This window comes from Quercus suber, unplaced genomic scaffold, assembly GCF_002906115.3.
Source record: "Quercus suber isolate HL8 unplaced genomic scaffold, Cork oak 2.0 scaffold_31, whole genome shotgun sequence".
Lineage (NCBI taxonomy): Eukaryota > Viridiplantae > Streptophyta > Magnoliopsida > Fagales > Fagaceae > Quercus > Quercus suber.
Window position 1 is genome coordinate 444,547 of NW_027069496.1, and position 22,996 is coordinate 467,542.

Genomic DNA, 22,996 nt, shown 5'->3' on the forward strand with positions numbered 1-22,996 from the left:
CACTTTTGGCTTCTCTAGACTTTATGATGTCAAAGTTTGCATTTTTGTCACTCATGAGATTTCTCATCGAGTTATACTGTTAGATAACTTATTCACTCTCCCATATAAGCTCAAATTTAATTTGCACGTACAAACATATTATAGATATTTAAAAGTTAAAATCATTGAATCCTTAACTAGTGTGTATTATTATTGTAGTTCTCTTGGCTTTCAATAAATGCTTACCTATCTCCACTTATACGAATCAAATGCTAAAAACAAAAACAACTGAAGCTTATTATATGTGTTTTTTATTTTGTTTTGGCTAAATCTAGCCTATGTAGCTTGCAGGATTAATAATAAGACTATCATGTAACAATTTCAAAATAAGAAAATTTGAAGAAAAAAATCGTAAGGCTTTATGATTAGCAACTTATTACGACCTACCTAGATGGTATCATAAATAATACATTCTCATGTTGCCATACTATTGTAGGGAATTCAACTCGAAATTCCCAAAACATGAGAAACAAAAAATAGAAAAAACACACGCAAAAGAAAAACAATCGCACGCACAAGACAATATTTACATGGTTCAGCAATTTGCCTACATCTATGGAATTGCAAGGATTTTATTATTATCAGGAAAAATACAAAATGCGGCTACAGTGTTTTCACTTTCTCAAAAACAACAACAAAACCAAAATCCTAATCACCAAAAAACAGTTTATATATCCTATGCACAGGATTCACAATGGGCCAAAAAATTTTCATGAGTGCTTCAACTTGGGCCTATCAGCCCAAGCCTCCGCTCTATGATTAAGCCTAAAAAAATCTCCCATTAAAAATCACGCAACATTATTTCTAGTCAAGTCGAGTTGTCAACCAAATCAAACACAACTAAGCTCCACAAAGCCCAACAAATCTCCCACTTGAAGACTAGTTCAATCACCAACATCAGCCACTATCCTCCAAAAGCAATCCCTCATTCCTGCAACTCATCCTCATGTCCTCAAGCTAAAAGGCCAACTGAAACTGTACACAGCTTCAGCTTCTCAATAGTGACACCCTTGGTCAACATGTCTACTGGGTTCTTAGATCCACAAATCTTCTCAAGTATTACTAGCTTATCTATATATGTTTCGACTTTGAATGAAAAGCCGAATTTTTAGCAAGAAAAATTGCACTCTGACTATCATTGTGTATAATGCTTATCTCCTACTTCTTACCCAATTCATCTAAGAAATCATGTAGCCAAATCATCTCCTTTCCAACTTTAGTTGTTGCAACATACTCAGCTTTTATAGTAGACAAAGTAACAATCTTTTGTAGATTTAAAGCCCAAGATATAGTTATACCACCCAGAGTAAATACAAATCAAGTAGTACTCTTTCTACCATCAACATTACCGGCAAAATCAGCATCTACATAACCCTGCAATTTCAAACTTGCACCTGTGAAGCGAAGACATGTATCTGATGAACCCTTCAGATATCTCAGAATCCACTTGACTACCTCCAAATGCTGCTTTCCAGACCTACTCATAAATCTGCTCACAACTCCCACTGTATGTGCAATGTTTGGCCTTGTACACACCATAGCATACATAAAGCTACCAATAGCTGAGGCATAGGGCACCTTGCTCATATGGCCCCTTTCATCTTCTATCTTCGATGACTATTCTTTGCTAAGTTTGAAATAACTACCCAAGGGCGTACTCACTGGTTTAGCTTCATTCATGTTAAACCTGTTAAGAACTTTTTTCACATACTTTGACTGTGAAAGTTTCAATTTACCATTAGCCTTGTCTCTAATGATTCTCATATCAAGGATTTGTTTTGTAGCTCCCAAATTCTTCATTGCAAACTGTTTTAACAATTGCTTTTTTAGATTATTAATATCCTCAATGCTAGACCCTACAATAAGCATATCATCCACATAGCAATAGTGATCAGCTTCACATCTCTTAAACTCAATTCAATGCGTAAAATTGTCAAATTTCTCAGTTTGCAAACTAGATTCTCCTGTCCCTGAACAATGAACCCTTCTGACTGAATCATGTGAATGTCTTCCTTCAAGTCGCCATGAAGAAATGTCGTCTTCACATCTAACTACTCAAAATGTAAGTTTTTTTGCAACCACCATTCCCAGTACCAGTCTAATTGTTGACATCTTCACAACTGGAGAAAATATCTCTATGTAGTCAATGCCCTCCTTCTGCTAGAACCCTTTAACAACTAATCTGGCCTTGTAACGTTTGCTACCATCATGCTTATTTTTTATTCTGTATAACTACTTGTTGTGGAAAGCCTTCTTTCCTACTGGCAATTCAGTCAGTTCCTATGTCCGATTCCCCAACAAGGAATCTATTTCATCCTTCATGGCTAACTCCCACTTGCCTGAATTCTCATCTTACAAGGTTTTATCATAACACTCTGGCTCACCACCATCAGTCAACAGGAGATAATTTAGAACGGGTGAATAACGATGTGGAAGTCTAATGGTCCTGGAAGATCTACGGACTTCAACTACAGGTGTACTCTGATCTACCTGTGAATCTACATTCTCCTTATCTTCTTCACCCCTTTTCTAGATAATACTTTCAGTCAATTCATCTAAGTTGACAAACTCAGATTTCTTTTGATCTATCTATGTAACATATGACACTACAATTGACATATCCTTGTACATAACATGTTCATTAAATATCACATTTCTACTTCTGATAATTTTCCTATTTTGTTCATCCCAAAACCTATGGCCAAATTTCTCATCACCATAGCCAATGAAAAAACATATTTTAGACTTTACATCAAGTTTACTACGAGCATCAAAATTAATATGAACATAAGAAACACAACAAAAAACTTTTAAATGTGAAAACTTTACTTCTTTACCGCTCCAAACCTCCTCAAGAAGTCTGAACTCCATAGGAATTGATGGTCCTCAGTTTATCAGATAAGCTGCAATGCTAATAGCTTCAGTCTAGAAAGTTTTTAATAGTTCAGCATGCAACCTCATACTCCTAGCACGCTCATTGAGAGTTCTATTCATACGCTCAGCCACACTATTCTACTATGGTGTCCCAAGAATGGTCTTCTCCATTCTAATTTCTTGTGCAGCACAATACTCACTGAACCTTCCATCTATGTACTCTCCTCCATTATCTGACCTCAAATATTTTACTTTCAAACTTGTTTCTGTCTCAACCATGGTCTTCCATTTCTTAAAAATTTCAAATACATCAGATTTATTTTTCAAAAAATAAACTCATATCTTTTTGCTTAAATCATCAATGAAAGTGATGTAGTACCTTAAACCTCCAAGGGATGCAATTAGAGAAGGCCCCCACAAATCAGTGTGTACTAACTCTAATTTTTTAGCCTTCGATATTTTGCCAGTTTTTAAGAAGCTCACATTTTTTTGCTTCTCTAAGATGCAGCTTTCACACATGTCAAAATCAATAGACTTCAATTCTGGTAGTTTTTCTCTTGACAACAATATCTTCACCCATTTCTCACTCATGTGACCAAGTGTGCGGTGCCATAGGCTTATATTAGTACTTGCTTCAGCAACTGCAATTGTATCTCTTGGACTTGAGGTCATGTATAGAATACCAGTCTTCTTTCCACGAGCCAATACTCTGGCTCCCTTTATAACCTTCCAAGTGCCACCAACAAATAGTATTGCATGCCCTTCATCATCAAGTTGTCCAACATAAATCAAATTCCTCCTTAGGTCAAGAATATGTCAAACCTTCTCCAATAACCAAACAGACCCATTAGGCAACACTATATGAACATATCCCATACCCACAACATCCAAGGTTGTACCATCAGCCAAATACACTTTATCAAAATCACTTGCAGCATAGTTCTGTATAATTTCTCGATGTGGAGTGGTATGAAACGAAACTCTTAAGTCCAAAACTCAATCATCAAGTGGACTGTTTACTACAAGAAGTAATGCATCTTGTACCTCTTTTGTTAAATCATTAGCAGAATCATCTTCATTCTTCTTCTTAGAAATTTTGCATTGCCTCCCAAACTGACCCGTTTTCCCACAGTTCCAGCAGTGTACTTGTTGGCCTAATCTAGATTTTCTTCTGTTCCGACTAGAATTTCTAGATTTTGATCTGCACCGATTTGAATATCTATCATTACCTTTGCCTCTTGTCTCAAGGTTTAGGATAAAACCAGATCTTGAGGTTTCACCTGCATCTCTTCTGCGAATCTCTTCTTCCAGAATTAAATCTCATATATCATAGTATTTCAGCTTTTCCTTTCTTGTAGAATTACTTACTATCATCCTCATTACCTCCCAACTGTTTGGCAAAGAAGCCAAAATGATTAGTGCACAGATTTCATCATCAAAAACAATTTCTACAAATGACAATTGATTTGTGATAGTTTGCTAACGGCTTTTCATACATACCAGACAATGCCTTCATCAGATCTGTTATGGTCTTCTCCTTTACAACATTGTGTGCAACAAACCTAGACAGAATTAACCTAATAACTCCCAGTACCTGTCTGTCAAGGAGAGCCCATTCCTCAACCTTCATAGTCTCAGATTTGTCCTCAAAAGAGGTAGATGCAATTTCCTCTCATAGAGATAATCTTCAATCTGCATCCTCCAATACGCAAAGTTTATGCCATCGAACTTTTCTATTCCAAATGCCTTTTCTGCTTCCTCTGCCATTGCTCCCACTCAAACCTAACCCTAAGCTCTGATACCAGTTGTAGGGAATTCAACCCGAAATTCCTAAAATGTGAGAAATAAAAAATAGAAAAAACACACGCCAAAGAAAAACAATCACACGCACAAGACAATATTTACGTGATTCGGCAATTTATGTCCACGAAATTGCAGTGATCTCACTATTATCAGGAAAAAATACAAAGTGCGGCTACAGTATTTTCACTCTCTTAAAAACAAAAACAAGACCAAAATCCTAATCACCAAAAAACAATTTCTATATCCTGCATATAGGATTCACAGTGGACTACAAAACGGGCCAAAAAAATTTCATGAGTGCTTCGGCTTGGGCCTGTCAGCCCAAACCTCTCCTCCATAGACTAAACCTCAGAAAATCTCCCATTAAAAACCACGCAACATTATTTCGGGTTGGGTCGAGTCATCAACCGGATCAAACACAACTAGGCTCCACAAAACCCAACAACTATCTCATGCAAGGTTTTGAAACCTGGACCGGACCATACGGTCCAACTAGGAAAACCTCGAATCGCTCATCTTTGCGGTTCTTTTAGCCTCAAGAACCCCTCTATGGAAAAAAAAGCAGGGACTCGTGCAAACCGCGGTCGGACCTCACGGTTCTCAAAACCGTGATCAGACCATTTCTCATAGTTTCCTACTTCCCTTTGAATATGAACCTTAAAAAAAATTAAAAATTAAAAAAAAGTAAAAAAAAAAAAAAAGCACAGAAAAACAAGCTTTAAATTATGCTCCCTTCAAAGTAGGAGTTAATCGTGGAGAGGGCCGATTGTTGGAGCAAACGGTCTTTGTAAAGGAGATCGAAGGAACGAGGGATTCTGATGGAGGAGGAAGGACGGCTACTGCTGAAGCTTGCATCTGAGTCTCGTGATTTGTTGAATTAACGGAACTGCCATTTTTTCCCCCTAAAACATGGTGGTCCAAAAGAACCAAATCTAAAGTCACAACTCATTGTGGACTTCGTTCTTCACAAAGTAGCTCCACAATGGACTAGATGACATCTTTACTTTGTGATTTTGGTCTAAGAGGAAAGAGGAACAAGAGATTTCAAGGAGAGAGAGAGAGAGAGAGAGAGAGAGAGAGAGAGAACAGGTTCTGCAAAATAGAATTTGGGTGAGAGAGAAGCTTTTTTTGTTTTTCAAAGGCAATGTTGATACTTCATTTTTCAAAGCCACGGTCAGATGCTCAAATGCCTAATAGCTAGCCACCTTGAAACTTTAAACCTTAAGATTTGGAATTATCATTTATAACCCCTTTAAAATTGTACCGTTCATAATCTGTTCAATGGTTGATAAATAGTTAAAATATTTTAATGGTATAAATCATGGCTTTTAAAGATATTGTTATGTTGACTAATGTACAAATTTATTAAAATATTATAAATGATAAGAAAATATCTATTTAAAATCCATATTAAATTGTGAAAAATACATTTTATTTTTGGTAGTCTCCGAATACTTGAATTTCTTTAAATGTTTAGTCAAGATTATTAATTTTTATGGATTAATTTTTATTTATTTCATATTAAATTAATTATTACGTCATCACGATTCAATCTCTGTTCAACCTCGGTTCAACCTCAAAAACCTTAAACCTCTCCCTTTTACAGTTCAATGAACGGTCTAGGTTTGAAAACCTTGATATCATGATCATGAAACATGCAAAGAAAGATAAATAAGTATAACAAGTTATAGATATTTAAGAGTAAGAATCATTGAATCGTTAACTAGTGTGTATTATTATTGTAGTCCCTATTGGCTTTCAGTTAATGCTTAACAATCTCCACTTCTACGAATCTACTACTAAAAACAAAAATAGCTGAAGCTTATTATATATGCTTTTTTATTTTGTTTTGGTTGAGTGAAGCTTATGTAGCTTACAGTATTGATGATGAGACTATCATATGACGATTTCAAAATAACAAAATTTGCAAAAGGAAATTGTAAGATCATATGTATTTGCGGGGTTTTTTTTTTTTTTTTTTTTTTTTTTTATTTTAATTTTAGATATATAGAAATTAATAATAGATTATTTAGATCATGTATGACCTATTAATCAAACAGGTTATTAGTATTAATTTTTACATGACTTATTAATTAAACAGGTTAAACGTGTCAGGTTGGGTCAACCTGTTTAATAAACAGGTCGGGTTAGGGTTGAGGATTCTTGACACGTTTACTAAACAGGTCGGGTTCGGGTCAACCCATATAGCAGAGTACTTATGGCTCGACACGACACGAACCCGACCCGCGAACACGAATTGACACCCCTAACCTGTTCAATGGTTGATAAATAGTTAAAATATTTTAATGGTATAAATCATGGCTTTTAAAGATATTGTTACGTTGACTAATGTACAAATTTATTAAAATATTATAAATGATAAGAAAATATCTATTTAAAATCCATATTAAACTGTGAAAAATACATTTTATTTTTAGTAGTCTCTGAATACTTGAATTTCTTTAAATGTTTAGTCAAGATTATTAATTTTTATTTATTTCATATTAAATTAATTATTACGTCATCACGGTTCGATCTCTGTTCAACCTCGGTTCAACCTCAAAAACCTTGAACCTCTTCCTTTTACAGTTCAATGTATAGTCTGAGTTTGAAAACCTTGATATCATGATCATGAAACATGCAAAGAAAGATAAATAAATATAACAAGTTATAGATATTTAAGAGTAAGAATCATTGAATCGTTAACTAGTGTGTATAATTATTGTAGTCCCTATTGGCTTTCAGTTAATGCTTAACAATCTCCAATTCTACAAATCTACTACTAAAAACAAAAATAGCTGAAGCTTATTATATATGCTTTTTTATTTTGTTTTGGTTGAGTGAAGCTTATGTAGCTTACAGTATTGATGATGAGACTATCATATGATGATTTCAAAATAACAAAATTTGTAAAAGGAAATTGTAAGATCATATGTATTTGCGGGGGTTTTTTTTTTTTTCAATATATGAAGTTTTCTATTTATTAGATTTTTTTTTATATAATTTAAGTTTCTTGATGATCACCCTAGAAAAAAATTTCAAAATTGCCATGGCCTACTTTAGGTGGTATCATAAATAATAAATTCTAATGTTGCCATACTACCTCATAAAACATGCAAAGATAAAAAAAAGATATAAGATTATAAATATTTAAAAGTTAAAGCCACCAAATTAAATTGTGAGTAAGAAGTCAATTTCATACTCCATTAAACTAATAAATACGTTATTTTAGTTTAGCTTTTACACTATAGTAGTAAAAAATTATTTTTCAGAATATTTAGAGATCAAATGATTTTTTTGTCTATAACGGTCAGCAAGATATACAGATTAGAATTAATCAGCAACTTATTACGACCTAACTAAGTAGTATGATATCATAAATAATAAATTTTCATGTTGCCATACTATCTCATGATCATGAAACATGCAAAGAAAGATAAATTAAGTTAAAGCCACCAAATTAAATTGTGAGTAAGAAGTCAATTTCATACTCCATTAAACTAATAAATACGTTATTTTAGTTTAGCTTTTACACTATAGTAGTAAAAAATTATTTTTCAGAATATTTAGAGATCAAATGATTTTTTTGTCTATAACGGTCAGCAAGATATACAGATTAGAATTAATCAGCAACTTATTACGACCTAACTAAGTAGTATGATATCATAAATAATAAATTTTCATGTTGCCATACTATCTCATGATCATGAAACATGCAAAGAAAGATAAATAAATATAACATTTTATAGGTATTTAAAAGTTAAAATCATTGAATCCTTAACTAGTGTGTATTATTATTGTAGTCCACTTGGCTTTCATCAGATAACGCTTAACTATCTCCACCTTCTACGAATCTACTGCTAAAAACAAAAACAGCTGAAGCTTATTTTATATGTGCTTTTTATTTTGTTTTGGCTGAGTCAAGCTTATGTGTGCTTGCCAATATCTTCCATTCTTTTTTCTGTTTGTTTACAAACTAGGAGAATGATGCAGTTATACTTATGTCGTGTAATGACTTGATAACATGTCAATTACGCACTGAAAGAAAAGCATTTTCTGACGTGTTTAGCTGCTGTCAATCCCCACCAATTTTATTGCTTTATATAACAAAAAGTAATCATGTCTTCTTTTATCCTGTCCAACCACGTTTGTAATTCATGGATTCTCAAAGAAAAATGTTTGTGATTCATGAGTTTTGTGGCTCCCAAACAGACGGGAAAAAAAAAAACTAAAAAGTAAAAGAACCCACCTTAGAGTTAATTATTAATTATTGTGATAGATTTTGGGAATCAAATAGTTATTGAATTTTGGTGTTGTATGATTGCATCTCATGTGATAACTAGAAACACCTCTAATTGGTGGGATGGAGTTAACAAGATAAGCTTCTTAAAGATGGTGCTCATTTTTCTACTAATAAGCAAAAGAAATTTTCCAATCTTGTTCCATTTGCGTTTTGGTTTAATGATGAAGAGCAATTATCACAAACAGAAACTATGAGTTGAAATTATCTCCTTAAAAAAAACTAAAATAAGATATACAAGGGCTAATTAATCTACTGGTTCCAAACTAATAAGGTAATTTTTTTATACCAAATACCTTCTTCCTAGGAACAGTAGACGATTTGGGTCTTAAATTGATAATTAAGACTGCGTTTGATTTGTTGTAAAAATAAAACATTGTCAAAATAAAAATGTTTTTGATTGATTAGAAAAACACAATAGAAAAAGTTGCAAAACGTTTTACATGCAAGCACATACATCTCCCCACCCCACCCCTTCTCTCTTTCTTGCATAGGCAGCATGCAACAAAGTCTCCCCCCCTCTTTCTCTCTTAGGAGGCATGCAACACCTACGCAGCAAAATCTCCGGCTTGCATGGATATCTAGGTTTCTCAACGATGTTTGACATCGCAGTGGAGATGTATCTAATGAAGTCTCCAGCATACATAGAGCCTTTTGAAGCATTGTTGATTTCACCTATGCTGACTTGTAGTAGTGATCAATCTCTGCTGCGTGCGCTGGTGGCTGGGTTTTTTTTTTTTTTTTTTTTTTTTTTTATTGTCGCTACATGTCCAGGAAGAACACCCATTAGCCCAGTTGTTGCTGGTATTATGATCATGTCAACCTGTAAAGACACAAGCATCAAGAACAGTAAGTTAAACGATGGGCAAGAAAGCTTCCATCAGATGCACTAAAACAAGTATTATACTCTACAAGCTAGTACTAGTACATACTTCATCCACTTGCACATGCAGAAATGCAAGTATTTTGATTTGCATAGCATTTATAATGGGTCATTTTTTTTGTTTAAACCATTCAAAATGATTCTACAACTACTGTACATCCAAGTAAACTTTAAAAAATAATGAACATAATACAACTGGCCAATCAATGTTACTATTCAAACTTTAAAGTTCAACATATTGATTTCACTTTCTGAGCAGCCACTTGACTCCTACATAAAATCCAAAGCGCTGGCTGACTAGTTTGTGTAGTATGCAATAATGGCATAATCAATCTTTCCTCTACAAGGTGAGGATAAGTCAAAAGTAAAGAACAAAAATGATAAGCACAATCAATAGGCTTACATTGGTAAGCAACTTGGCTAGAAGAGCTTTAAAAAGGAAAAATGGGAAACACAAATCCAAACAAGTTCAATATGAGTTCCTTTGAAATATAACAAAACAAACAATGGGCAACACAACAGCTTTGTAAACAATTAAAGCACTTCTTGTGATTACTCATAGTCTCATACTTGAAGGGAAAAGAATGAGTTCTTTTGCTCACCCCTATCTCTAAAGGGGCATAAGCACTTCACTCGCTAGGGGATGGCCTAGAAGCTTGTACTAGAGATTGGTGAAGGCTATGTCCACTGCCTTGGCAGCTACAGTTAAGAGAACGAGGGTAAAGAGGGACAGAGAAGAAACCCGAAAAAAGGAAAAGAAAATGAAATATAGACTTTAACAGCCTTAAAAGACAATTAAGCAAGTTGATGCCAATATAGCTCCTTTACAACATGATCGTTCCCTCATCAACTCCTGCATCTTTTTGACAAGTCATCAACTCCTAAATCTTTCAAGCAAACCTCTTCTGCTTTTGATTTTCANTTTTTTTTTTTTTTTTTTTTTTTTTTTTGTGCGTTTTGGTGAGGGTTTTTTGGTTGTTGCTAAGACGTTGCTGGGGTTTTTTGTGGGGTCTTTGGGTTTCTCTGGGGGGTCTCGTTATTTCTCCATTTCGATGGATTTGTTCAGTTGGAACGTGGATCTAGTGGGTTGTGAAATGTGATTTTTTTTTTTTCATCATGCGAAACACCATATAATGTGTTTTGAAGCTTTTTCCCTATCTCTAAAGGGGCATAAGCACTTCACTCGCTAGGGGATGGCCCAGAAGCTTGTACTAGAGATTGGTGAAGGCTATGTCCACTACCTTGGCAGCTACAGTTAAGAGAACGAGGGTAAAGAGGGACAGAGAAGAAACCCGAAAAAAGGAAAAGAAAATGAAAGATAGACTTCAACAGCCTTAAAAGACAATTAAGAAAGTTGATGCCAATATAGCTCCTTTACAACAAGATCGTTCCCTCATCAACTCCTGCATCTTTTTGACAAGTCATCAACTCCTAAATCTTTCAAGCAAACCTCTTCTGCTTATGATTTTCAATTCATTGGTAAGTTACACGTGCACCTAATGTTTAGAACCCAGATATTTACTCCACTCCATTCTTATGAGCGAAGGTTTGAGATTCAAATCATTGGCTACATCTTTCAAGAAAACTTCTTCCTTCAATTCCTTGGTTTGCTAAAAACTATTTATCAAATTAAGGCACAATAGAGTCTATTGCACTATAAGTACCATCAACTTTCTTTTATATAAACAGTGAACATGATAAGCAAAATAGAAGTGGAAAGACTACAGCTTTCTAGAAATAAATAAGCTGCAGATATAAGATAATTCTTCTCAATCTCTTATGGGTAACAAGATATAAATGTGGAAACCGTAAGCTCATATAATATGCTAGGACTAGTGCTACCAAGATTTATGTGTGTGCTCGCTCTTTTTTACTTTAGTTATAATATGTACCAGGATTTGTACAACAGTATATAGTGGCAACAATTTGAGCAATCTTAGTTTATATGAGAAATGATGAAGAAAATATTGTAACAAAAATTGTATTTAACAAGCTCCTTGTGAAATATTTAATCTTCTTACAGAGGAAAGCAAAAAACACATAGAACGTTTTTGTCTCCTGGGGGAAATCTGAAGAATCATGTGACAACCTGCGTAAGAGGAATAAGTGGGTATTGGATTGGTGTTATTTGTGCAAATGTAACAGGGAATTAGTGAATCATCTCTTACTTCATTGCCCTGATGCTAAGGGGTGGTGGTCTATGGTGTTTGGCTTATTTGGAGTTATTGGGTAATGACAAAGACAGTGGTGGTTTACTAGCTTCTTGGCAAGGAAGATTAGGTCATCATCTAAACGGTGTTATTTGCAAGGCAAGTTCCCATTTTCTGATGTCGTATATTTGGAAGGAGCAGAATGACCGGAGCTTTGAGGATTCTGAAAGAACTCTGCCTGATCTTAAATTATTTTTCTTTAAAACTTTGTTGGATTGGAAGTCAGCTGTAGGCTGTTAATCTTTATGTCGATTTGTGATTTGATAGATCACTATAATTTGCATGACTGATTGTATTGTCCCCATTTGTATACATTCTGTATACTAAGGTGATTTTTTGGTCTCAAAATCTGCAGAATCATGACTTGCTTTGAAGACAAAGGACCCTCAGAACATTCAACAGAATCTACAAGAACCTACTTCCACTTTCCCAATACATGTTGTGAAAGGAAATTACTAAGAATATGCAGTGCCCTGTTGATAATTTATTACTTTTCTGGGGGAAACAAGAAGTGGTAGAATTATGAAGGCAAATATTGTATACAATTTTTGTAGTGAAAGGCTACCATGAATATGTAGGCAAAAACTCTCTATTGTGTACAAAAATTTTTAAATCTTTAATATGCTATCTAATGGCACTCATCCAATTCCACCTGCCTATTGTGGTCTGGAAGCCACCTCATCATGATCTGTGCCAACAGTGGCTTAAACCCTGATTCTCACCAAGCTGCCCCCTAGTCTTTGGATATCACCCACGTTGCACTAAATGATTTAACATATGACCTAGCCTTCTACTACCATATTTTCCTGGATTTACAATTCTGCTCCAAAACTAAGAAATGAGTTAGTCCTTAATCCACTTTCTTTGATATTACAAGACACGTTTTTGAGTCCTAGACAGTCACTAAACATAGTTATTCTGTCAAAATTATCATCTCAAACTCATCTCAAAAATAATTTGGGTACTTCAATCTCTAAATGATAGTATGCTCTACAAATTTTGCTTGAAATAAAAACTGATACATTCTTGAATTTTTCAAAATATTCTCTTCGATGCAACACCCTTTGAACCTTATTGGGTATTAAATGCTTCTTCACAAAATAGAAGCACTGTAGCAAGCAGGACTGAATTTTTCAAGAGCTCTATCCCAACCAAGTTTGGAGGGACAGAAAATGTTAAGACACCAAATAGACTAACATTTTTCAAGACAATTACTTCCCAATAGATTCAACAAAGTGTGTATCCATCTGGCTTCACTATTGAAGGACTTCAAAATTAACATTTTTGGTTCCTAAACCCAAACTTAAGAAATAATTTAATTCTTGCCAATAAGCTCTAGCTCGAATGACACCTCCTCCACTTTTAAGAGCAAGTTGGAGGGAAAGTTCGCGCATTCAAGCCACACACATTGCGCATGTAATTAGTAATTACCAATCAGAAGAAACAATTAATTCTAACCTGATTGAAGGCCAACCAAAAAAAAAAACATATCTGGATAATTCAAACCCTAATGACCCAAATGCCAAACAGGTATAGAAAACATTATGGGATGTAGTAATGCCCGTGCTCACAGCTCACTCCAAAGCTACTATCTTCTTTTCATTATTTCATTTCTTGTTCTTTGATTAGTCCCAAGCCTACTCCTATTTTCTCTTTGGGACGAGCCCCAAATAGAATCGAAAAAATGTGTCAAAACTAAACACAAACCCCATTTCCCAACATGGGTCACTCTATTATTGCAAGAAAGCCACTGTGATTCACATAGAATCCAATGAAAATATACAAACTTTAACGAAAACCCATTTGAAATCACACAAAAACAGAGCAAACCCATGTCAAAAAATTCCTCAAACAGACATAAAAAGCGTAGAACAAGGCCTCAGAATCAAAATCAAAACTCGACCCACATAAATTTACGCCAAAACAAACAAAACCCAATAGTAAAGTGAGAGATTTGACTGACCTCTTTGGAGGCAAGCTCGGAAGCATAGGGAAGAACAAAGTTGACGGTGAGCTTGGTAGGGATGGAAGATGGAGTAGCTGGGCGAGGCTTCATAAAGGCGAGAGGGGTCTTAGGGGGATCAATGTTTGGGATCACTTTCTTCCAGGCTTCAATGAAGTTTGAATCGCCGGTCTCAGTAGCTGGGAGATCGGTCGAGAAGGGTCGAGTCCTGGCTCTGGCTGAGGAGATAATGGGTCGGGCCAGAAGGCCGGTGGCTCGGCGGAACATGGTGGTGGGAGAGAGGTGGGATCGCTCGGGTCTCGCAGGGTCGGAGAGAGAGAGACAGCGTGTGCGTGGGTGAGTGTGTGTGTGTTTGGTTTGGTTGGTACTTTGTGGAAATGGAGTTGGATTGTTTTGTTGGAAGACTCAGCCTTTTTTATGTTTAGGCTTTAGTTTAGTGGGCTGGGCTGTTTGGCACTGAACATGTTGGCCTTTTATGTGGTGTTGGATTGGTCCTTCTTTTTTTCTTTTCTTTTTTGACGGATTGGTCCTTTCTTTTCTATCCTTTTTTGATCATCTTAATGTTATTGATCAATAAGATTAAATCCTCCTAAATTATAGGGTGGTTTAGAAGTACAAGTGTTAGCTCCAATACACTGAAATCAACATGATAAGAGAATGTGTCTAATTTATACCACGTGTCTGAATTGTGTCGACTCCAATGCACTGGAACCGACATGATACGGACATGTGTCTAATTCTAGTCACGTGTCTACATCGTGTCGGCTCTAATGCACTGGAGTACTGAAACAAACTCTTATTTAGTTTAGAAAATGAATAGAGATTCTAGAGGGGTTTGATGTGTAGAGAACAAGTGGCATTGCATTATTGTAATGTAATATAAAAGTGTTCACAACTATGTAATGTTCAACTTATGAAATTAATGGCATTCCATTATTGTATGAGTTTTTGAGAAAGCTTATTACTTGAAGTACTAATATTATAATCCATAGAAACAATATTTCACATGCCCAGTTACTCTAGTTACAATGCTTTATGTCCCCATTTATTTTTTGTTGGTAAATTATACTTATGTCCCCATTTATCCACTTAACTTGAGCACGATATGCATATTATTTGTTACATTCATAAGAAAAATTCTAAGGAAAATTATTGAGGAAATACTGGAAATTTATCCTATCAAAAAGAGGTCAACATATGATTTACATAAGTCATTGGCATGCATTAAGTCACTGCTATTCAGTATTCATAAATTGAGCAATTGAATCATTCTCCTCAACTAATCCTTACAATATCACCTTATTCGATTGCTTTAACTCATAAATTAAGCTTAAAAATATAATAAACACTAAAAATTGTGTCACCAGAAGAAAGTCCCAACCAAAACATGAATGTTAATCAATCTGTCATGAATTAAAATATCAACGAGTGCTTATATATATATATATATATATGAGTGTTTACAAATAACATATTGTTTCACAAAACGTAACACCGAATGAATTTGTAATTCCAGTTTCCCAATAGTATCAAAAAAACAAAAGCATACTGGCCCATCACCATCCTTAGAGGAAGGGTATCACTAAACAAAACATCAAATCAAATAGGTACCGGTTTACTTCTTGCTACCACTAAATCTTGTCTTTCCCTTGTCCTTCTTGCTCACGCAGTACATGTTGATATTCCAATATCAGTAGAAACAAGTATCAAAGAATGAGAGGTAGGTGTGGAAGCATTAAAACTTTAAAGTTTAAATGATATATATATCGCCCAAATCTTTATTCTATACAAAAAGTCCAAAACTATAAAGGTTTGAAAACATGGCACCAATGGCTTAAAAAAAAAATCTGAAATCGTTTTTTCCCCCAAAATTAAGCCTTACTAATTTTAGTGTTAGTAAAAACTAGCGGCCTAGAAAATTTTAAATTGTCGAATTCATTGTGATTAGTCAGTACTTAGATTTCACTAAGATCTTTATTGAAGTGGAATTTGTGCGGGATCATGATCCCATAGAGATACAAAAAAAATCCTATTCTATGAAGAAAAATTCAACCTTTTTGTGCTTATTTTGGGCCTCCAAATGAAGCCCAAATGCTCCAAACTGATTTTTTTTTTTTTTTTTTTAAATCATCCCAGCAGCCCCAAACCAAATCGGTAAAAAAAATTAAAAAAAGGGAAAAAAAAAACCTAGTCTCACGTCACCTTAAAGGCTTAGCCTACTCAACAAATTCATGGAAGATAGAAGAGAAGAGAAGAGACTAAAGAGTAGAGAGTGAGTGCTCGGCTTAGTGTATTCAACAAATTCATGGAATACAGAAGAGAAGAGGAGAGACTAAAGACTAGAGAGTGAGTGCCAGCATTGTGGTGTTGCTATGATCGAGACCGTCAACGTCGATGATGAGATTTTTTTTTTTTTTTGGTTTGCAATTCTAGTGCTAATTAGTTATTTAGTTGCTTGACACAGACAAGATAGCCCAACTTTTGGTTTTGATGATTGAGTGTGTTTGTGGTGTTGTTTGAAACATTGTTATTTGTTTTGTGTTATTTATGTGAGACATTAGGTATTATTATTTGTTTTTGGTTGTTTATATGAGACATCATGTATTTGTGTGGTGCTAGAACTAAGAACTTTTTTTAATCTCACAAAGTAGGATCTTACAATTCTTGTGCGAATCTTTCAACACTCTCATCGATTTCATGTAAAATCTCGATTTTGATAACTTTGACAACAATAACCATTAGGGTGTGACTTGATGGGAGGAGTACTCATATCGCTTCACTTAGTAGTATACGTGATAGCCCCTATCAAGACTCCAATGATACACGTTATATTTAAGGAAGTCGATTTCGTACCGTACCGGCCGATATATACCGTACTGACAAGAATACCAGTACACATAACTCCCCTGTTTCGTACCAGAAAAAATACCGGCTGTACCGGCCAATTTCAGGCAATACCGACCGGTACCGGGTGTACCGGCCGGTACAGAAAAAAAAGTTTTTTTTTTTTTTTTTTTTTTTAAGTTTTGTAATTTTTGAATTTTTGTTAGGATAGAATGGTAACTTATTTGCATTAACTTATAAGTATTATTTGTTTTCTTAGTATGCAATGGTAACTTTTAAGCTTTCTATTTTTTATATTGTGTTTTTTTTTAATTGATACTAAAATCTAAAATCATGAATAATTAGTTCTGAATTGAGAAAATGTTTTATGGTAAACTTTTATATTTATTATAATACACACACATACATACATATATATATATATATATTTATAAATATAAAAAATAGCGGTAAATCTGAAACGGTACATCGGTATTGACCGGTATCCGAAATATATCATATCGCTGGCCAAACTGGTACAGCCTCCGGTACAGTATTGACTGCCTTGGTTATATTACCTGTCGTCACATAGCGTGAGATCGGGGAGTTAACTCATAGTGAAGGCCATTTTTGCTAGTAATTTTAAATAAGTGAAAGTTTTTTTGTTGAAATAGTAGATAAATAAAGCCATCCACCAGACTACTATAATTTCTCATATATAGCCAATCAACATCAGCCACAAAGGAGGATTTCTCTCAATTTTCAGTTCTTCTTCATGAAAATGAAATAACAGACAAACTGAAACCCAAACCCACCCCCACCAATCCATCAATGTCAGACCTCTTATGGTTCTTCGCCATATCCACCTGCTTAAAGCTCCTCCTCATCCCCTCCTACCACAGCACTGACTTCGAAGTCCACCGCAACTGGCTTGCTCTCACTCACTCTCTCCCTCTCTCCCAATGGTACTTCGACGAAACCAGCCCTTGGACCCTCGACTATCCTCCTCTCTTCGCCTACTTCGAACGCTTCCTCTCCATTTTCGCTTACCTCATTGACCCCCAAATCGTTGACCTCCAAAAGGGTCTCAACTATACCTCCAACTCTGTCATTTTCTTCCAAAGAACCACTGCGATCCTCTCTGATTCGTGTCTTTTATACGGGGTTTATAGATTGACCAAGGATTTGGATTCAAGGAAGCGAATTTTGATCTGGGTGTTGGTTGTTTGGTCCCCAATGCTTGTGATTGTGGACCATTTGCATTTCCAGTACAATGGGTTTCTGTTGGGGATTTTGTTGATCTCGCTTTCGTTTTTGGAGCAAGGAAAGGATTTGGCTGGTGGGTTTTTCTTTGCGGTTCTGTTGTGCCTTAAGCACTTGTTTGCCGTGGCTGCGCCGGTTTATTTTGTGTATTTGTTTAGGCATTATTGTTGGTGTGGATTGGTGAAGGGATTCCGGCGCCTTTCGGTTTTGGGGGCCGTGGTTGTGGCGGTTTTCGCGGTGGCGTATGGGCCTTTTGTCTATCATGGGCAGGTGAATTGAAAATTTTGACTTGAATTCTCATTTGGTATTGTGTTTTGTACTACATTGTGTTGTGCTTTGCCATTGTAGTAATAAATTTATGCCTGGTGTCAGTCTATGCTTGTAGCTAGTTAATCAAACTTTAGACTTGAGATTGATTGAGTGTTATTCTTTCGGAATTGGCAATACATACATTTTGTATTTGCTTGTAGCTAAATACTAAAGATTTGGACTTTAGACTTGAGTTTATTATTTGTCAAACTTTGCAAAAATGTTTTCTAGGCATGTTGTGTTTATTTAGTGTATTGTGTTAATGTAGCAACCATTGCTTGTTTAGGGGGATAAAATAAGTTCTTTTTGTTAATGTGAGATTAAGGAGTTGGCGTGGAAATTGTCAATTACGAAAAAATTTTAGGAAAGAGGTAAACTTATGATTTTTGAACAAAAATCAATTGGAGGTCAAAAACTGCTCTGGTTATGTAAAGCTTAAATGTTAAGTTGTATGTTAGGCCATTAACTACGTTTTGAAGTCCTATCATACTGGGTTCAAATTTAGAAACAGACTACCAAAATCATGTGATGGAATCCTCAATCCACATAAAAACTGTTAGAAACCTGAAGGTAGAAGGAGAAGTTCAAGATTCATTATCATGAATGTATGAAGAATTTGAGGAACATTATATTCCACTTTTCTAGGGGTTTTTTTAAAAACATTTTAAAGATATTTTGGTCAAAATAGAGAACATTGAACTTGAATCTCTATGGTTGAATTGAGATATTGGTTTCATTGTCATATTTTTGGCAAATTAGGAAAACACTTAACTGAAACTTCTCTGTAATAATTTTCTAACTTTGCTTATCTTTTTTAGGCTTCACGTTGTTTTTTCCCAATAAAATTCTTATTACTTATAAAAAATATGTATTAAATATACAAATAACAGTTCTTCTCATGAAGCTTTAGGTTAATAAATAATCATTGTTTCATGTGTAAGTAATCATTGATTGTGATTATAATCACACATTGATATATGTGTTGTAAAAGTCCAGCATGTTTGATTGGGTTTGGGATGGCTAATTCCACAACTTAAGAACCAAAATGCTATAGTCAGAAAGCTGTTCAAAATGATTATGTTTAGATTCATCATGGATTTCTTTTTTCGCTTTCAAGAATCCTACAGTGAACTAGTTACTACTAGTTTAATTGCTCTTGTGGTGATAATGTGTACTTACAAAATATCAGTTTTTTATTATAAGTAAGTACTTGCAACATATCATTATATATTTTACATGCAAATCTTTCTTCTAATTATGCACATCGTATGTATTTAAGTGGAATTTTTTAATTATATATGAAATGGTTTTCTATTGGACTGAATGCCTCTTTTCTCCCTTATTTTTCCTTGAATTACCTGTGATTTATGTTAATATGAGCTGGATTTGAAGAATTCATTAGTTTGGACAGTTAAAGACTAGATAAAAGTGGACTATAAGATGAAACACACTAGCTCACTACTTTACATTTTTGCCTTCACTAAAAGAGAGCTTGCTGCACTTCTACTTTACGTCACTTGCATCAGTTTCTCGTGTTTTACTTGCATCTTAATCTTATGTGTGGAACTCATCATGGCCATGACATATCTAGTCTTAATAAAAACAAGTAAGGAGGATACATATTCCTCCTTAACAACTAACGACTGGGAGCCATTACTCCTCACTTGATCTTTAATATGTATTGATTCAATTCTTACCTTGCAGATACAACAAGTCCTTCGCCGTATGTTCCCTTTTGGTAGAGGACTTTGCCATGCATACTGGGCTCCAAATTTTTGGGTGTTTTATATTATTCTAGATAAAGGACTCGCTTTTTTTCTTAGAAAGCTGGGGTTTGCTATTCAGACACCAGAAGCTTCATTTACTGGTGGGCTAGTTGGAGATTCCTCGCCTTTTGCTATACTGCCTCAGGTAATTATATATGGCAAACTTGACTAAGATGCACTTATATTGGACAGTTATTAGATGAAATCCAAAGCCAGAAATCTACCAAAGCTGATAAAGATTGTTGAATATGTGAGCATTGGATATTTGGTCTCTTACAAATTTGCCTTAGTTCCACAGCTAGGAGTTACTCATTGTAGTTTGTGAACAGTATAATATAACCTAGCTTTGGGGGGGTAGGGGAGAGCTCATCAATTAATTCTTAAGCCTCAATTGTCATGAGGTGATTATGTTATAAGAGATTATTGAGTGGTTATTAGACATTTTTCACTTACAGCATGAAGGAACGAGTTATTTAATTGATAAATTTTTGGTTTTGCTATATATCTAAATTCATTTCCAAATGTTGGAGAGGCTTAATTTCTATATCTGAATGAATGTAATGGCAGATCACCCCCTTGGCAACCTTCACAATGGTCCTGCTAGCCTTATCTCCTTGTCTTGTCAAGGCTTGGAGAAATCCCCAGCCAGGGATGATTACTAGATGGGTAACCTATGCTTACACGTGTGGTTTCTTATTTGGATGGCATGTTCATGAGAAGGCATCACTCCATTTTGTCATTCCTCTTGCCTTCGTGGCAGTGCAAAGTTTGGAAAATGCAAGGCATTATTTCTGGCTATCAATAGGTATGGTTCTTCCTGCTTGTGTCATCTCTTTATGAACTACTAGGGGATACTCGTGGGACTTTTGGCTTCTATTTAGGTTATTATGCTTCAAAATGCATGTGTTATGGTCTATGACTTGCTAAATGCTGCTGTGTTATTTCAGCATTTGCTTCCTCCTAACTCTTTACTTATTCTGAATTGGATAATGTCTTTAGTTGATGTTTGGTTTTTTGTTGCTCTTGGGGTTTAAGTAATTCTCTGAACAAGCGTAATCTCGTAGCATGATTTCCTGTGTTTACTGGAGTAGTTAGAACTATCATTATTATGAGTTCTGTTGTTTGTTTTTTTATCTCCCTATCCCCAGATTACCTCCTAGGGCAGATTAAAAGGTTAATAAGTTATGTTTTACTCTTTTTAAGTGACCTTGGCCATAGACTCCATTACCAACTCCATTACTGTTTCTGCTAGGATAAATGTTCTCTGCTGCTTAGTTTCTTGCCATTTATTTTATCCTTGGCATTTTCTGCCCTCATGATTACTATGTGAAGTCATTGTATATTGCATATCTAATCCTCCATTGTTACTAGGCACTTTCCTTGTTTTTGCACCCAACATGAATCCGTTACTTAAAATTATTCAAACGTGAACTCTGAAATTTCAATCATATATTTAGTCCTTAAAAAATATTACCCTAGATTGAGCGGGAATCATGAACAAGTAGTGGTGTAGTTCTTTGATAAGGTTTGTTGAGTACATAAAAGGTGGTATTTTGAATGTATATTAGGCCAAAGCAAAATCCTGAAAAGTTCTAACTCTTTTTTAGTAATATGCAAGTTTTATGTATAGTAGACTTGGTAAATTTATAAGCAATTAAGCTTTTTAAATGAATTAGATTAGAACATTAACAATTCACTAAGATAATAGAGCTACCCCGAACCCTAACTGAGAATTTTCCCCCATTTATCAGCATTCTTACTTCTTACCTTCAAACTTGGACACTAATGTGGGTAAATGCTTTTATGTTTGCTTTGCAGTGTCTTGCTACTCATTGTTCCCACTTCTGTTTGAAGCCCAAGAATACCCAATAAAAGTTCTTTTGCTGCTGTTACACTCCATTATAATGTGGTTAGCGTTTTCTGCACAATTCACTAAGGGTGAAGAAGCTAAAGCAGCTGCACGTATAAAGAAAAAAGATGAACAATTAAAATTAAAGGGAAATTCCAGTAGAGCTGACAAGAATGAAGGGTTTGTTATTGGTGGGGTTGAGAAGAGTTATCTGGTAGGCCTTTTGGTGGTTGAGATATGGGGCCAGTTTTTGCATCCTTTAATTTTTGGTGATAAGCTTCCTTTTGTACCTCTTATGTTGATCTCCATATATTGTGGATTGGGGATCATGTACTCTTGGATCTGGCAGTTAAGATGGATCATTAGATCTCCTAATTTATAATGTTTTTGAGTTACATTTGCGTTGCATGAAATATGACATTCAAAGTGCATTTTCCTCATTGAATGCTTAATGATTTTTGTTGCTGTGCAATACCGCGTTGAATGCATCATTATGCAGAAAGATACCCCAATATCTGCCTTTGATGAGGCATGTTCGCCGTGCAACATCGTGCTTGTCCCCTCCACCACGATGCTCATCATCAAGACCCTCAAGGATTTTGATTGTGATCACAAGAGCAAGAACGTCAGCAACATCTTTGTTGACAATGTCGTTGAGATCACCAAGCTCATGCAGCCCAGATAAATTTTGTCTTGATTAGATCTTGGATCTTATCTATATATTAAAAAAAGGGGTCTTGATTGTGCATCTCCTTTTTTTGAATTTTGTAGTTCTTATCAGTTTTTTTGTGACTATCAGAGGATTGTGTCTTGATTATGTCTCCTTCTTGATTACTGGTTTATTGTCTGTGATCGTTAGTGTTTGGCAAAAATGATAAAATCAGAGCTTAGGGAGCTGTAGTGGTTCTCTCTCT

General features: G+C 35.1%; 1 protein-coding gene across 1 annotated transcript; it reads left to right on the forward strand.

Annotated features, from left to right (window-relative positions):
* The first annotated feature begins 17,627 nt into the window (after positions 1-17,627).
* Positions 17,628-22,477, forward strand: LOC112036391 (dolichyl pyrophosphate Glc1Man9GlcNAc2 alpha-1,3-glucosyltransferase). The gene is made up of 4 exons (XM_024069193.2): positions 17,628-18,428; positions 20,172-20,378; positions 20,801-21,038; positions 22,052-22,477. Exons 1-4 carry the CDS (start codon positions 17,727-17,729, stop codon positions 22,462-22,464), a joined length of 1,560 nt encoding a protein of 519 aa, XP_023924961.2. The 5' UTR covers positions 17,628-17,726; the 3' UTR covers positions 22,465-22,477.
* The last annotated feature ends 519 nt before the right edge of the window (positions 22,478-22,996 follow it).